Source organism: Solanum dulcamara, chromosome 12 (genome assembly GCF_947179165.1).
Source record: "Solanum dulcamara chromosome 12, daSolDulc1.2, whole genome shotgun sequence".
Taxonomy (NCBI): domain Eukaryota; kingdom Viridiplantae; phylum Streptophyta; class Magnoliopsida; order Solanales; family Solanaceae; genus Solanum; species Solanum dulcamara.
Genome location: NC_077248.1, coordinates 12,880,974 through 12,896,088, shown reverse-complemented (window position 1 = coordinate 12,896,088; position 15,115 = coordinate 12,880,974). Strand labels below are relative to the sequence as shown.

At 34.4% G+C, this 15,115-nt stretch overlaps 2 protein-coding genes across 4 annotated transcripts; both read left to right on the top strand.

Moving 5' to 3' along the window:
• Positions 1 to 430: 430 nt before the first annotated feature.
• Positions 431 to 3,467, top strand: LOC129876031 (uncharacterized). The gene is made up of 5 exons (XM_055951317.1): positions 431 to 717; positions 938 to 1,030; positions 1,499 to 1,624; positions 1,967 to 2,131; positions 2,941 to 3,467. The coding sequence occupies exons 1-5, from the start codon at positions 478 to 480 to the stop codon at positions 3,295 to 3,297; spliced, it is 981 nt and encodes a 326-aa protein (XP_055807292.1). The 5' UTR covers positions 431 to 477; the 3' UTR covers positions 3,298 to 3,467.
• A 2,846-nt stretch (positions 3,468 to 6,313) lies between these two features.
• On the top strand, positions 6,314 to 14,635 carry LOC129876030 (uncharacterized). 3 transcript variants are annotated; one of them, XM_055951316.1, is made up of 9 exons: positions 6,314 to 6,661; positions 6,749 to 7,398; positions 8,592 to 8,668; positions 8,844 to 9,012; positions 9,132 to 9,220; positions 9,352 to 9,516; positions 9,682 to 9,759; positions 13,198 to 13,301; positions 14,086 to 14,635. In XM_055951316.1, exons 2-9 carry the CDS (start codon positions 6,753 to 6,755, stop codon positions 14,189 to 14,191), a joined length of 1,434 nt encoding a protein of 477 aa, XP_055807291.1. In that variant the 5' UTR covers positions 6,314 to 6,661; positions 6,749 to 6,752; the 3' UTR covers positions 14,192 to 14,635. The 3 variants fall into 3 exon arrangements, with proteins under 3 accessions (XP_055807291.1, XP_055807290.1, XP_055807289.1); XM_055951315.1 differs by having other exon boundaries at positions 6,743 to 7,398; XM_055951314.1 differs by having other exon boundaries at positions 6,728 to 7,398.
• The last annotated feature ends 480 nt before the right edge of the window (positions 14,636 to 15,115 follow it).

The window sequence follows — 15,115 nt, the reverse complement described above, 5'->3', positions numbered from 1 at the left end:
TGAAATGAGCAAAATAATACAACAAAAATCTATCTATTGCATTTTATTTTCAAGTCACATATAAAAATTAAAAAAAACTTGACGTAAAACTATTTTCTTTTGTAATGAACTACAAAATTAATTTTTTTTTGAGCTCAGTTGGTTAGTTATCTGAACTATGACCTTGTTAGTGAGGGTTCGATTTCCACTTTTAATCCCCTCTCCGCTACCCCCTATTTAATAATTTCATTTTTCTAAAAAAAGTATTTTCAATTTATTTTTTGAGTTTTAAACGGAGTAGTTAAGATTTATGAATCCCATTATTTTATTTTATTAGAAATGCTTAATAGTGTCAACTTAAAAGGAGGAAAGTTAGTTAGAGACGTTATAGGCACATTCATTTTCTTCAATTATATCCGATAGAAATCACATATTTGACTCGGGAGTTTCCACTTGTTTTCAAATATTTCTTCAAGTTTTTTTGACAAATTTGAAGAAATGGCGTACAGAAGGAAGCAGGGGATCAGCAGATCCTCCACTTTCCAGGAAGAAAGCATTTTCCGTTCCCCTGGGGAACCCAAACAGGGGATCTCTAGATCCTCCACATTTCATCATGAAACCACCACTTTCCGTCCCCCCGGAGATCCTTTCATTTCCTCCTCCTCCTCTTCTTCCTCCTCGTCTCTCGCGGCTCAGGCCATTAGAGCCTCAGCCGCTCATCGTCATCGCTCCTCTCAGGTCCTCCTAATTCTTATATATCTATTGTTTTAATGTCTGATCACAATTGAAGCAAAATTGCCCTATTGATTTTGAATATTTTTTGTTGTTGTTGAAGGATTTAATCTTTACACTATGGCATATATTGTGTTGTATTAAAGTCAACAATTCCTATTATGTACTGTGTAATTGTTGTAGTAGTAATTAATTAATTGTATTTACATTGGTCCATCAAAATCAGGATGCTCTTTCCAATGGATATAGTGAAAATGAGCCAAATGGATTTTGGGGAGTTTTAGCAAGGAAAGGCAAAGACATTCTTGAAGAAAGCCAGGTGATCATTTAGCCACAAGCTCTACCAAGTAAAGTTTCTAACTACTCCTTTCGAGGGGCGGAGCTACATGGTCTAAAGGGGTTCAATTGAATCTCCAGAATTAAATTGTGCAAATACGATTTTTCCCCCTCTGTATATATACAAATTGTTGAATCCCTTTTACATAAGAGAAGCATACGTCTAGTGTAGTGACAAAAGTGGCTCAAAAATTGTTTTACCAGTGGCATTCTTGCTTCTTTTATTATAAAAACGAATACCTTTATTAGAATTTCTATATTGCAACATCAATATATGCATATTTGGAGGATTGGACACACATGCAATAACATTTATGAAGAGTCCAAGCAACATTGATTATAGTCTATGAGTACCGAAGTTGATTTTCACCATAACAGTATATAGCTTCTCCGTTTTCCCTCATAAGGTACATGCTCTGCTTCAACATGATTATTTTTTCTTGAATTTCAGGAAGGACGCACAGTTGTTGAGACATCGCAAAATCATGTCTCCAACGGACGTAGCCCATGGCAGATGCAAACAACTCGGCCACAAACACAAACTATTCATGAAGATCAATTAAAAGCTTCTCGCGACGTAAGGTGGCAACTTGCGTGATGATATATAATGTACTTCTGGTTCATATAAACATTAAACAGTGGTGTAGCTACATTGACCCAAGGGTGGTTACTCGAACATCCTTCATTGTGCATATAGAAAATAATACTGCGTATATAAGTTAAAAGCAGCTTTTTAGACATATATACTTAAGTTTCTGAACACCCTTAACAAAATTCATAGCTTCGCCACCGGCATTAAGAATATGAAAATATTACTGAGAATGCTTTTAAATAAGTAGCATGAAAGATTGAAATGTTGTTGGTAATATCTCCTTGCTGGCGATAAAATGCATTTTTTGGCCTTTTTTTTTAATTACAGGTGGCAATGGCAACTGCAGCAAAAGCAAAACTGCTACTACGAGAGTTAAAGACAGTTAAAGCAGATCTTGCTTTCGCGAAGCAACGTAGCTCTCAGCTGGAAGAAGAAAATAAAATGCTTCGAGAGGCTCGTGAGAAGGGAGATAACCCTGCAGATGATGACATGGTAGTTCTTTCTCACCTACTACTACTACTAAGTTTGTTCTTATTTCATCTTCGTAAGCCTCCATTTTATGGTACAAGTTCTCTAGTGTGATACTGCTCTGGTAATCTGAAAATCTTGTAACTATCACCTTTTTCACGAGGTTGATACCTCAACTATCACTCCTTTTGTATTAAAACTCACCTCGATGCAGAGTTGGTCTACATGAGCCTGTTGTTGATTGGGAACAAATATTTGGCCAACTCAACATCGAAGTGTGTGTTAATACAACAGGAGTAATAGTTTACGTAGGTAAGAAGAACAATGGATAACTGAGGTATAAATCTGGCGAAAAAGTAATAGTTTAGGGTGTTTTTAACCATTATGTCAAAAACAAGAACATAGTAGAGATTTAGTTAATTTCTGTATTTTAGGGGATTATTTAGGTACATTATATGTCAACAAAACCAGAGTATTATTCCTGAGAAACAACATAAGGTAGGGCTTCCGTCAAAGGGGGTTCATTATCTACTGTACATACATGAAGGAAATGAAGTCTGTGCTTGATTTCATTGAACTTGGTCAATATATACAAATTACAAAATATTAGTTAGGCAAATATCTTACTAACAATATCCGTGACTAATTGTTAAATACAAAGATTGATACTAATAGCTAAAACTAAGAAGCCTAAACATATGCTTGCTATAAATACAAAAATACAATATTAATTAGAATATATTCAAAATATATTATTAAAAGCATAATATATTTTAAGATATTCTAACAATATATTCCGACTGTTATATGTTTCCTGTTTGGTGCAATTTCAGATACGGCTACAACTCGAGACACTGTTAGCAGAGAAGGCTCGTCTAGCACACGAGAATTCAGTATACGCTCGAGAGAATCTCATCTTAAGGGAGATTGTGGAGTATCATCAACTAACAATGCAAGATGTTGTGTATTTGGATGAAGGATTTGAAGAAGTAACAGAAGTTTCACCAATACCTGCTGTCTCAAGAATGCTCTCTGCTTCACCTCCATTATCTCCTAAATCAATGCATCATTCAACACCATCTAGAAACTCATCTTTCACAAATTTAACAGCTCTTGGTTCACAACAAGTAAATACAAATGAAGAATTACCAACAACTTCTTCCAAGGGGAAAGATTTAACAAGAAAATGATCATCTAAACTATGTTGCTCCTCCAAGTGACAATCATGATTTTTGCTTTCATCCATAAATTAATATTTTTGTCTAGTATTATTTCTCTCTTGTCCTTTGTATTGGTTGATTTTTGACACATCTATGAAGAAAACCATTTAATAGTAGCATTAATCATAAGAGTTACTCTATTTGATTAACTTACCTTTTAGTATCTCTTTACAAAAAAAACTCATAACATTATTCACAGGATTCAACTAACCATCGATATTTCAGGATCAGGGGAGCAATATTCTTTGTAGTAGCAATCCTTTATACCGGATTAACAATTGTAATATGGTTGAAAGAAAAAAAAATCTACTTTTGATAAGGTGTCTTCTTGTACCTGTGAATTTCATTGGACCTAGAAATGATACATTGGAAGAAACTGTTAGGTAAAACTTGTTAGAAAATTGTAGAGATAATTTATTGGAGTATGGGTAGATTTGAAAAAATAATATTGATGTCCCTTGTTGATTTTCTAAAGGGAATAGATAATGATTCTTATTAATGATTGCTAAAATAGGATGATTTATTATAATACAAGGATAATGTAGGTTGTTACATGGCTATGATTGCCGACCATTCTCTGCTTATTGCAAAAGACAAACAAACAAGAGGGGTGCAATGTGTAATTACATAAAGTTATAAATAGGGATACATGTACTTGTTGCTTCGCCTTGTAACCTGCCAAATAGTGATTCAACATAGATTCTACATCATGAAACTAAACTAATTTTGGCGCCCCTTACTGATTAACGCTGCAAAGGCCAATGCCTCACTTGTTGTACAACAAACAAACAAACAAACAACAACAACATATTCAATGGAGTTCCACAAAGTGAGGTTTGAAGAGGGTAGAGTGTACACAAACCTTATTACTACCTCATGGAGACAGAAAATCTATTTTCAAAAGACCCTCAGCTCAAGTATTTGTTGTCCAATAGAATTGTAATTTACTAGTTATTCTATAAGCTCACCAAATCTTAAAAAATCAGAGATTATTTGTATTACTCGAAAATTCTATCTAAGTCACCATTTAATATTTCTCAGACCACTATTGCCAAACCACCTAGGCACTATGCTCAATGTGAGTTAGATCACTTAGTACAATCTCATCTTTATCAAACTTCTTTGTCTTCTACGTAAAAATAATTTACTTCTAAATTTCATTCTATTTTCATTTAACAAATGTTGTCTCTCACATAAAATAAGGTATATGTTCTTAACTTAGGTGCCCATTCGAGAATTTGTCCCTAGTTGCTCTATCACAATATTTATGAAATGCAATTTGTTGTTCTTGTATCAAACATCTAAGATCAATTTTAGATATAGGCTTTTAATAAAGATTAGGCAATCTATCTTAATATAATGAAATCTTCCAACTCTATAAGGAATAAATAACCTTACTCAAATGGAAGTGCCTCACTTTGAATTCATCTTCCACCAACTATTATTGACAATTCACGTAATATAAAAATGTCAAGGAGGAAATTGACTTTCATCCTCAATAATTTGACCAATGATTTTGATATTCTTTTATTCCTAGTATTGAAAATACTCTTAAATTTGGTGTGGACTATTAATTTCGTTCCCAAACTATTGACAGTTTTAAAAACACTCATGTGTTATACTAACTGAACTTAAATACACTCTTGATCTTATAACATGAGTGAAATATACCCCTAAATTTTTGCCAAGTTTAAAAGTGTTCTCCACACTTTTTTTGGCTTTTTATTAAGATCCCCATGCTCTAACAAGAGTTTTAGACCATTTGTTATTTCATGTGGTAAATCGGGGGTGTATTTAAGTTCAGTTAGTCAAGTGAAAGAATATTATTAATGCTGTCAATAGTTCGGATACGAAATTCATAATTTGCGCCAAGTTTAGAGTGTTTTCAATACTTCTCTCTTTTTTAAAAAGGCATAATACATAAATAGGACCTTAAATTTGGTTTCAAATTTTAAATTGGACCTTGAACTTTCGTAGTGCACAAGTCGACACTTTAACTATCTCATGCTTAAACAAAAAAACATTCGACACCTGCAACCTAAATGCGTGTAAGGCAAACGCTGTGACTGGATTTATTAACAATCCAATGGCTGCCAACTAATTTACACATAGATTTTAAAATTTAAAAATAAAATAGACAACTAGTTCACCTTTTCACTTAGTATTTTCTCAAAATCGCAAACCCTAGCTATAATTTCTTCACAAATCAAAGAAAAATTTGTTCAAAATTTGTGCTTTCAGTTGATATTCTTGGATGTTTGCCTTTTCTTCTTCATCAATTTAGTCCAAGTATGGTTAATTTTTTCCTTTTGAAAATTTATTATTGATAGTTTGCAGAATTTTTTTGAGATCATGACCTATAAATTCGTTTCTTTTTACAACTTTGATCATATGGGTCATCTTCATTATAACGCTTTTTACACAATGACAAAAAAAATTCGAAGCCATTTTCATTAAAAAAAGATCAGAAATGGTAAAAAAAAAGAGAGCAAAAAAAGCTTGAGTATAGAATTAGAAAGAAGAGGAAAAAAATGGGATTTTGATTTGAATATATATATATATATAAGGGCATAAGTGTCATTTCCGCTTTTTTTTTGTTTGTTGATCTCGAATTTTATTTCGGACGCGCCTGAATTGCATCCCGATCACGCATTATGTCAGGTCGGATTCACGTGTTTTTATATTAAGAGTGAGATAGTTAAAGTGCCTACTTGTGCACTATAAAAGTTAAAGGTCCAATTTAAAATTTGAATCCAAGTTTAAGATCCTATTTATATATTATGCCTTTTAAAAATCTACACTTTAGACCATATTCTAAATATGGGATTTTAACGCTTAATAGAAACTCCAATTAGTTTTTTCTTTTAAAAAAACTATATATTTAATATCAAAAATATATATTTATAGGTTATTATTTTAGTGGGCGATTTGATAAGGTAATTTTCCGTTTTATTAAATTTAAAAAATATGTTGTCTTGCATTTACCCACCAATTTATGTGATTTTTCTTTAGTTCTCTTCTTCTGGTAAACATTCCTTCTCAGAGAGTCAGAAACGAAGTGAGCCCAAAAAGGTCACGTAGCCCCCCACCCCACCCACCCCCACTCATCGCCTTCATTATCAACCCCACATTCCATTTTCAATTTCATTGATTTTTTCATCTTTTGATTTTTCTGAAGCACTGTTGATTCGCCGCGTTGACTGATTGTTCTTCATTTTCTTCCTTCAAATTGTATGGGTTAAGTGTTTGTTTAGGGTTTTTTGATTTGTGTTTCTTGAACGAATCATTCTCCGTTGGATCGTATAGGTTCTTCCACGGCGTTTCCATATCGAAGGTGGTTTTTTTTTAATAATTATATTGGTTCTTTTCTTGTTTAGCGTTTGATCCTTTTTTGATTTAGGGTTGTTGCGTCTAGGGTTAGGGCGATGCGGATGGAAGCGTCCGGTGCAAATTCGGACGCTCAGAGAGGTATTTCATCATCAAGTAGCAATATTGGTAGTAATTCTAGAAGGCATGGAGTACAATTATCTGCTGTTAATTTATTTCGTTCCCCGGTATCGACGTTGTTGGAATATTCTGGAATTTTAAGGACAAGATCAAGTCATTCCGAATCGGATAGTTTGATAAACAGTCAATTTCAGCCCCGTGTGGATGATGCTGGGGCATCACCAGATTCTGCTGGTGGATCTGGAGAAGTTTCGATAAGGATTATTGGTGCTGGTGAGCAGGAGCATGATAGAGTTGGGACTGTATTGCCATCACCAGCTGTTGGTGGAACACTGAGGGAAGGGGATGGGCAAAATGAAGTTTTTGGGAGGCCAATTTCGAGGTCAGGGTCTGCAGCTTCAGTCGGAGCGTTGGAGAGTCAATCGAGTGATAGAGGGACGGGAGATGGAGTTTCTCAGCAGGTGAATGGTAACACGGATACGGGGACTACAGATGGTGCTGGTGTTAATAATAGGGAGTCTTCTTACCAAAGATATGATATACAGCAAGCTGCCAGGTGGATTGAGCAAATTATTCCATTCTCTTTGCTTTTGTTGATTGTTTTCATTCGGCAGCATTTGCAAGGTATTCTGTTTCCTCTTCGTGGCAACTGATAGATTTTCATGCTTGTAACTTTGACTGTTTCATGTACTTAATGATGTTTGCTTGGGTTCTCCATTTTCTTTTGACCCTGTAGTAGCCAGAACCTTTTCACTGCTATTGTTATGACAATATTGTCTCTGCAGTTAATGATGAAGAGGACTTGTTAGTGTTTAAGGCCATTTTGAGGCTCACTTGAGCCTTGAACCAAATTGCAATATGGTCTGGCCATTTTTCCTTGCTTAAGTGGCACAGTACCATGGTGCTTATATGAATCAGCAAAAACCAGCCAACCAACTATATTTCTCTCGAGATTAGGCTAAGTGATGAGGCTCCTGAGTTCTTGAAGAGGATGACACTAAATAAATAATCTAGTGGCCAAAATGAAGATAAATTGTTAAGGAATCATTATAGATGGATGATGTAATGATTTTATTGGGAAGCGAATAATTAACTAAATGAAATGTGTCACAAAATCAAATTAAATCAAATTTAGAAACTTAAATTGCATCTTTGTATCTGCTTGGAGATTCATGATGGTAATTTAATCTGATTGAGATGGTTTTACTCTATATGTTTACTTAGTTGCATATTTTTCAGTTTTAGTAAGTATATAATAGTCATGGTGGTTAAAGCTTACTTTTCTTGCATATATATATATATATTTTTTTTTTTTTCTACAATAAGTACTTTCTCTTGCCTTATATATACATGTATATTCATTTTCTTTTCTTATAAAGGACTTGTTCTTGCGTTTTTCTTTCACAAAGGCACGGACTACAATTGTATTTTCTCTTATAGGATCAGGTGTTTTTCTATGCATTTCACATTTGACAACATTGGAGTCGTATGGTTTGCTGATTGAATTTTTGTACTTTACTAGGAAACTATACATCTATGGCTGTATGAATACTTTATCCATTAGACTACTTATCTTGGTTAGTTAATGCGACTTTGTAGTATTGTTAACCAATTTATGCATAACATGATGGTATCTACATTCTGCTTCCTTCTTTTTTTTCTATTGAAAGTTATGATGGGCTATCAATTTTCTTGTTTTGTATGCAGTGTCAATTTTTTTTCTTGTTTTGCATAATTGAGGGTTACTGTGCTTTACCATAATTTTCGTAAGTAAGTTATTCTCAAGATTGCTCTTTGGTTTGTGCATGAACCCACAGGTTTTTTTGTTACAATTTTGATCGCTGCTGTCATGTTCAAGTCAAATGATATTGTAAAGAAGCAGACGGCACTTAAGGTGATGTAACTTTCCCTCTCAACTTTAATCCCCAACAAGGGAAAAACAAAAAAGGAAAAAAAAAGAATAGAAGGAACTGATATGCTTATTAGTGATTACTCTTCCTGCCTTTTCTGCATGATGCTTTTCTCATACTAATAAGCAATGAAATTATTGATCTTCTTCCTCCTCGCAGGGTGAGAGGAAAATCTCTATTCTGATCGGCATATGTCTTCTATTCAGCAGTTATGTAATTGGGTTTTATTGGTGGTACCGAAATGACGATCTTTTGTCTCCGTTGTTGATGCTTCCACCAAAGGCCATACCTCCTTTTTGGCATGCCATCTTCATGATCATGGTGAATGGTGTGTTCTTGTGAAGTTGTCCTAGTTAGAAATCTCTTGCTCAGTGTCTGGATTCTGATGTGTGAATAGTTTGAAATGATATCATTGAGTTGACTTCTTTCATTTGCTTTCCTTGATAGATACTTTGGTTCGCCAGGTGGCAATGATCTTCAAATGTTTTCTTCTGATGTATTACAAGAACAGCAGGGGCCGGAACTACCGTAGGCAGGTGACAGCAGTTTAGATAGATTTATCCACCCTGTCGTTTACTGAATATGCATTTTCCCTTTCTTGCTGTGTGCTATGTGTGTGTATAAATAGGTGAAAAGGAAGCTTTCTGAGAGGTCATTTTCCTTACAGGGTCAATTGTTAACTTTGGCTGAGTATCTTTTACTGCTGTATCGTGCTTTGCTCCCAGCTCCAGTTTGGTATCGTTTCTTTTTGAACAAGGAATATGGAAGCCTCTTTTCATCATTAATGACCGGGCTGTATCTAACTTTCAAGCTCACTTCTGTTGTCGAGAAGGTATCTTTTTTCACTAAATCTGTATTTTCTTCCATGTATTCTGTCCTTCGGTATCTTAATCTTTCTCTTTTAGAGAATGCAGCATCTTAATCTTTCTATATTTCAAGGGTCAACATTTCATTGTTCTAACCTAGTTTTCATCTGATCTACCTTCATATTCCGCAGGTCCAATCCTTCTTCACAGCTTTGAAGGCGTTGTCACGTAAGGAGATTCATTATGGAGTATATGCAACTTCTGAACAGGTATTATGTTTTTTTTTTATAAACAAAAAAATTTATAAGTGTGTTTCCTAAGTTGGTTAAGATGGGCTTCATCTTCTTTTTTTTTTGATAATTTTCCTCTTATGTTGCTCATGACAAAGAAGACTTATATAAGAGAAGCTCATAATGCAACATAGAACTCGATTTTCCAAAGTTTAGAACTTTTTATTCTCAAATACAATATTTCCAAACTTAGAAACTTATCATCTGGTGATTTGGCGTATTTTCTTGCCTCAGAGGAATCACAGTTTGAATATCTGACTCTGATTCAAATATTAATTTTCTCCTAGAGCTGATGCATGTGTAACGAGGTGATCGCCTTTCACAACACTGGTTAAGGTACAAAAGTAATTACTTGGAGATCTCATAGGTAAATCTGAGCTACGACACTTAGTATGGGCCCATCAAATCTAGCTATGACGAATAAGAGCCCGTTTGGATTGGCTTAAAAAAAGTAACTTTTATGTATGAAGTGCTTTTAGAACTTTGAAGTGCTGAAAGTTATTTTTATAAATAAGCAGTTGAGTGTTTGGATAAAAGTGCTTATGATGTGAATTTTAGGGTTAAAAGAATAAAAAAAAGGTAGTTTGGGAATTTAGTTAAAATACAAAGGATATAAAAGTAATTTCCATGGTCAAAGAAAATGACTTTAAGCACTTTGGAAAAAAAAAGTTAGGAATTCTAACTTTTCATTTTTGACTGACTTTAAGAACTTTATGGCTTAAAGTCAGCATTAGGCAAACACGTCTAAAAGCTAAAAAAGGGCTTTAAGTTGGTTTTGACCAACTTAAAGCCAATCCAAACGGGCTCTAAGTTTACCCAACAGCTCTGCACATAAGCCGATTCTGACACCAACATTTATTAGCAACAACATTTACGCTTCAATCCCAAGCAAGTTGTGGTCGGCTATTTGAATCCTCAATGACCATGCCACTCCATTAAGGTCATCCTAGATAATAATAATAATAATAATGAATGTTTTCAAAAGTATTGATATATTATAAAGGGATAATACACAAGTACCACCTCCAATGACCGAAATCTCTAAGACACACCTAAACTTAACTAAGGTCTTATTACCCCCGAACTCATTTTTTTCATAATTCCGTGCATCTTATTTGCTTATGTGGCACACTCAACCAGCTTACTTGGAGCAAGTCTAAAACACTTGCGAACCCACTTTTTTACTTTAAATAAAAACCTTTTATTTCCCCCTTAACCTCAATTTTCTCTCTCCATACTCATATTTCCTTCTCTCTCTCTCTCTTTACATAAACTACTCACTTCTCTCTCTATACATAAGCTACTCACTTCTCTCTCTATACATAAGCTACTCACCATTAAAAACCTTCTATTATTGAATTTTGTTATTATATTATATATATAATAAAAATCTTATTGCCTTTTCCTTTCTCTCTCTTCTCTTCCTTTCTCTTTCATCACCTTCTTTTTTTTGTTCCAATTTCATTTTTCAAATGGGTCTTTAATCGCAATTGTGAAATCGGAGTATTAATGGAGATGTAAAAAGAAGAAAAACCTGGAGATGGAAAGAAAAAGGGAGTATTAATGGAGATGTAAAAAGAAGAAGAAATGGAGATGGAAAGAAAGAGGATTAATGGAGGAATTAATGGAGATGTAAAAAGAAGAAGAAAATGGAGATGGCTCACCTTTTTCAACATTCTTATTACACGTGGCCAATTTTTATTGGTCACCACTGCCTCCAATAAATCTCCCATGCGTCTTAATTAGGTGAAGTCACTGAGTGTGCCACATAGGCAAATAAGGTGCACGGAAGTACAAAAAAAATGAGTTCGAGGGGCTAATAGGACCTAGTTAAGTTTAGGTGTGTCTTAGCGATTTCAGTCATAGTTGGGGGTGGTACTTGTGTATTATCCCTATTTTAAATAAATATTTTTTTCTGTCACTTAAATAACTATCAAAATTTTATAATCTGAGTATATAAGATATAAAAGACTCGATAATCTTCAAAATTTTATTTACTGGTAATGTTGTGTTGAGAATTGGATTTGAGTTTCTCTGCACTTCCCATGACCAGCTATAGCCTAACCAATCTTCTCCTACCTCGGATGGTAACTTCTTTTACCATCCCTGTCAAGGTTGGGAAACGGGATATCATTACCTTTTCCTTATCAAAAAATGATCTTTACATATTAGTTTCATATTGTATGAAGAGGATACACTTTATTAATATTGCATGTAGGAATAGAATTAGGCTGTACACATCTGTGCGTGACATTTAATTATTTGAATTATTAATTGAATTTAAGACAAATGTAATGAAGCTGACAGCATCTCTTTTATACACTTAGCATCCTCTTGATGCTAGCAATGAATCTACTTTCATTAAAAAAAAAATTGATGCGAATTTTCAATTTTCTAACTTGTCTTTAGGATTTCAACCTTTTCAAGAATCTCTTTGAGACCCTGAAAAGATTGTTGTTGTTGTTGTTGTTGCAGCCAGCAAGCTGCTTTTTCTAGAGAACACATTATAAATAATTTTGATTGGAAGTTCTGTTTTTAGTAATGTCATTCTGGCTCATGATCTGGTTGGATCATTTGGTCAAATTCTTAAAGCTCTTCCCCTATTTAGTAAAATATTATCACATCATGGAATTCTTTCTCTTATATGGAAATACTGTGGCCTTTCGTGCCAATTCTTGTTCTCGCTGTGGTTCTGTGTTGCAGCATGTGATATCCCTGTTGTTAATTGTAATATATGCAAAATTCATGTGAGCTAAATGTGTTAAACAAGATTTGCCTTTTAATTGGGATCAATTTTTATTATTCATATTCTGGATTGCACTGCCTATAACAAGTTACAGCAGCAGGTGTATCTTCTTACCCCTATTTTGATTGGTCATTTGTCTACTCTGTCACCAAAAAAAAAACACGTTCACCTGTGCACATCCTAACCTATTCTCAGGCTTGGCTCGAAGAGCAAGTCCTTATTCATTCTGTTGCATTTAAAAAGATATCAATCATCAATTAACCCATCACACTGAAGTATATAACCATCTCTCACTTCTGGTGCCTTGCAAGTTGGTTTGAGTTCTGGGCGAACAATGATTTTGACAGGTTTGGGGAGTTCCACGGAGGACTTTAAGTGTTAGCTTATCAAAAGGAAAAGTAAAGAACAAAATTAAAAAGAAAATACCTTAAAACTTTTGTATTTTGGAAACTATTTTTCTTTAGAAACAGTATATAGTTTAGTGCATGAGGAGGCGGTGGAAAAATTCAAGTGCACTTGAATGGAGTTGGGAAAAAGCTACCAGAGATGTGACGTTCTTTTGAAGATGAGAATCATCCTTGTAAATAATTTTCAGTAAAAAATGGACTTGTTAACTGAATTGTTTTCTTTAAGTGCTTACTGAAGCTCTAGAATGATATGATTAATTTCAGGTCAATGCTGCTGGGGACCTCTGTGCTATTTGCCAGGAGAAAATGCATACACCAATCTTACTACGTTGTAAACATATATTCTGTGAAGACTGTGTGTCTGAATGGTAAGTTATCTGCACTTTTCTTCAGCCATTTGTGCTTTGACCCACTTTAAGCATGAGGCATGCATGATGGAGATATTTTTTTTATTAAAATGAAGTTATCTCCCTTCTATCATTAGTAATTAGTCACCTATAGTTTTAAAATTAATGAGCATAACGCGTATAACACAAGATTGCAAATATCATATGAACCATGCACAAGCAATATTTAATATCCCTTTCTTCAGTTTCTTTGAGCTTATTCACCTTGAATTGACAACGGACTATATTACGATTTACGCCTTGGGCTAGGATCTTTCCTCCAACCCAAGAAAAAGGATAATTTAGTTTATCTATTTTTACTGGATAGAGACACTCGAGCTTAAGTAGATGTAGGATGTGTTTCTTCTTTGATATGATAAACATCATCCTCCAACCTCGGAGCCAACAATTGCCCTATCCCAATTAGCTCCTTCAGTGGCTCAAACCCTCAACCTTACTGTCGGAAGTGGAGGGGGGTCTTCACTAGAGGCTATTTTGTTAATCTTCCTTGTCAAAGTTAGATTGACACAATGTTATCGATTATGGAATGAAATAGGATGGTATCTTCCCTGCCTTTGTCTTTTTGTTGACTTTCCATTTTGCAAATTAATATTATGCAATTATGCTTTCTCTTGATTCTGAAGAATCACTTGTTTTCTCTTTGTCCTATTTCATGCCCCGAAACAAGCATGGGATAGTTATATTGAATGAGAACCAGGAAGAGTGCATTCTTTGGTTGCTTAATAGCTCTTATTTGTGCTGCCAGGTTTGAGAGGGAAAGGACGTGCCCTCTGTGCAGGTCTTTGGTAAAACCTGCCGATCTAAAATCATTTGGTGACGGTTCAACTAGTCTCTTTTTCCAGTTATTCTGAAGAAATAGTTGTGGATGAGAGGGAGTCTCTTCAAAGCTGCCAACTTCACTAAGAACAGCTATAGCTGAACGCCCATCCCTGGAAAGCATATTTACACACTTAGTTCAGAATCCTGATCTGTTGCCTCCACAAAGTACTTATTAGCTTAACGCAGTCTCTGAGGCCATTGCTTATGCTCAGTTCCATACAAGGAGCGGGCTATAATTCATACCTTCGTGAGGAGAAAATGTTTGTATCAATCCATTAATCAACAGAATTGCCGTAGTGTACAATGTATGAGATAGTGTAGTAGTTATATATTTTTACCCCCATGGCCAGTTACGTTTCATCCCCTAGACGAACCTATAAAGATATGCTTATTGCGCCCAGTGGCGTTTATATGTAAAAAAAACAAGCTAGCATCTTTTGGGAAAAGCAAAGTCTTGGCTGGCTCAAAGTTTTTGGGATATCAGTTAAGTCATATCTGTGGTGCACAAAAATTTGCAAGTTAATCTATTTTGATTTTCAGACCTAGTGTTTTGGAGTTTCATATGACAGAAACTCAAATACCTACGGTTGAAGTACTGTTGAAGTTTAGCCTTTGCTTTCTCTTTTTATGAACTTCAACCACAAATTTTTTTCAGACACTTTATGTTCGAAGTTATTTCAAAATGGGCAAACGTACTAAAATTATTAAAAACTGATACAAGTTACTTTTTTTCTTTCAAAATCTCTTAATTTAACACATGGAGGCCGTTTGAATTGACTTATAAGCTATTTATAAATTATTTTCAGTTTTTTTAGAGTGTTTGACTGGCCAACTTAAAGTCATTTTGTGCTTAAAATAAGTCTTAATAAATAGTTGGGTTTATTTGGATAAACTTATTTTAAGCAGTTTATAAGTTGAAATTAATTTATAAGTCAAAAAAAAAAGTTGGTTTACAC

Coding starts and splice junctions, on each gene's coding strand:
- LOC129876031 (XM_055951317.1), top strand. CDS start 478: ATGGCGTACAGAAGGAAGCAGGGGATCAGCAGATCCTCCACTTTCCAG. Junction 718..937: donor ATCGTCATCGCTCCTCTCAG/GTCCTCCTAATT, acceptor CATCAAAATCAG/GATGCTCTTTCCAATGGATA. Junction 2,132..2,940: donor ACCCTGCAGATGATGACATG/GTAGTTCTTTCT, acceptor GTGCAATTTCAG/ATACGGCTACAACTCGAGAC.
- LOC129876030 (XM_055951316.1), top strand. CDS start 6,753: ATGCGGATGGAAGCGTCCGGTGCAAATTCGGACGCTCAGAGAGGTATT. Junction 8,669..8,843: donor AGAAGCAGACGGCACTTAAG/GTGATGTAACTT, acceptor TCCTCCTCGCAG/GGTGAGAGGAAAATCTCTAT. Junction 9,013..9,131: donor CTTCATGATCATGGTGAATG/GTGTGTTCTTGT, acceptor TTTCCTTGATAG/ATACTTTGGTTCGCCAGGTG.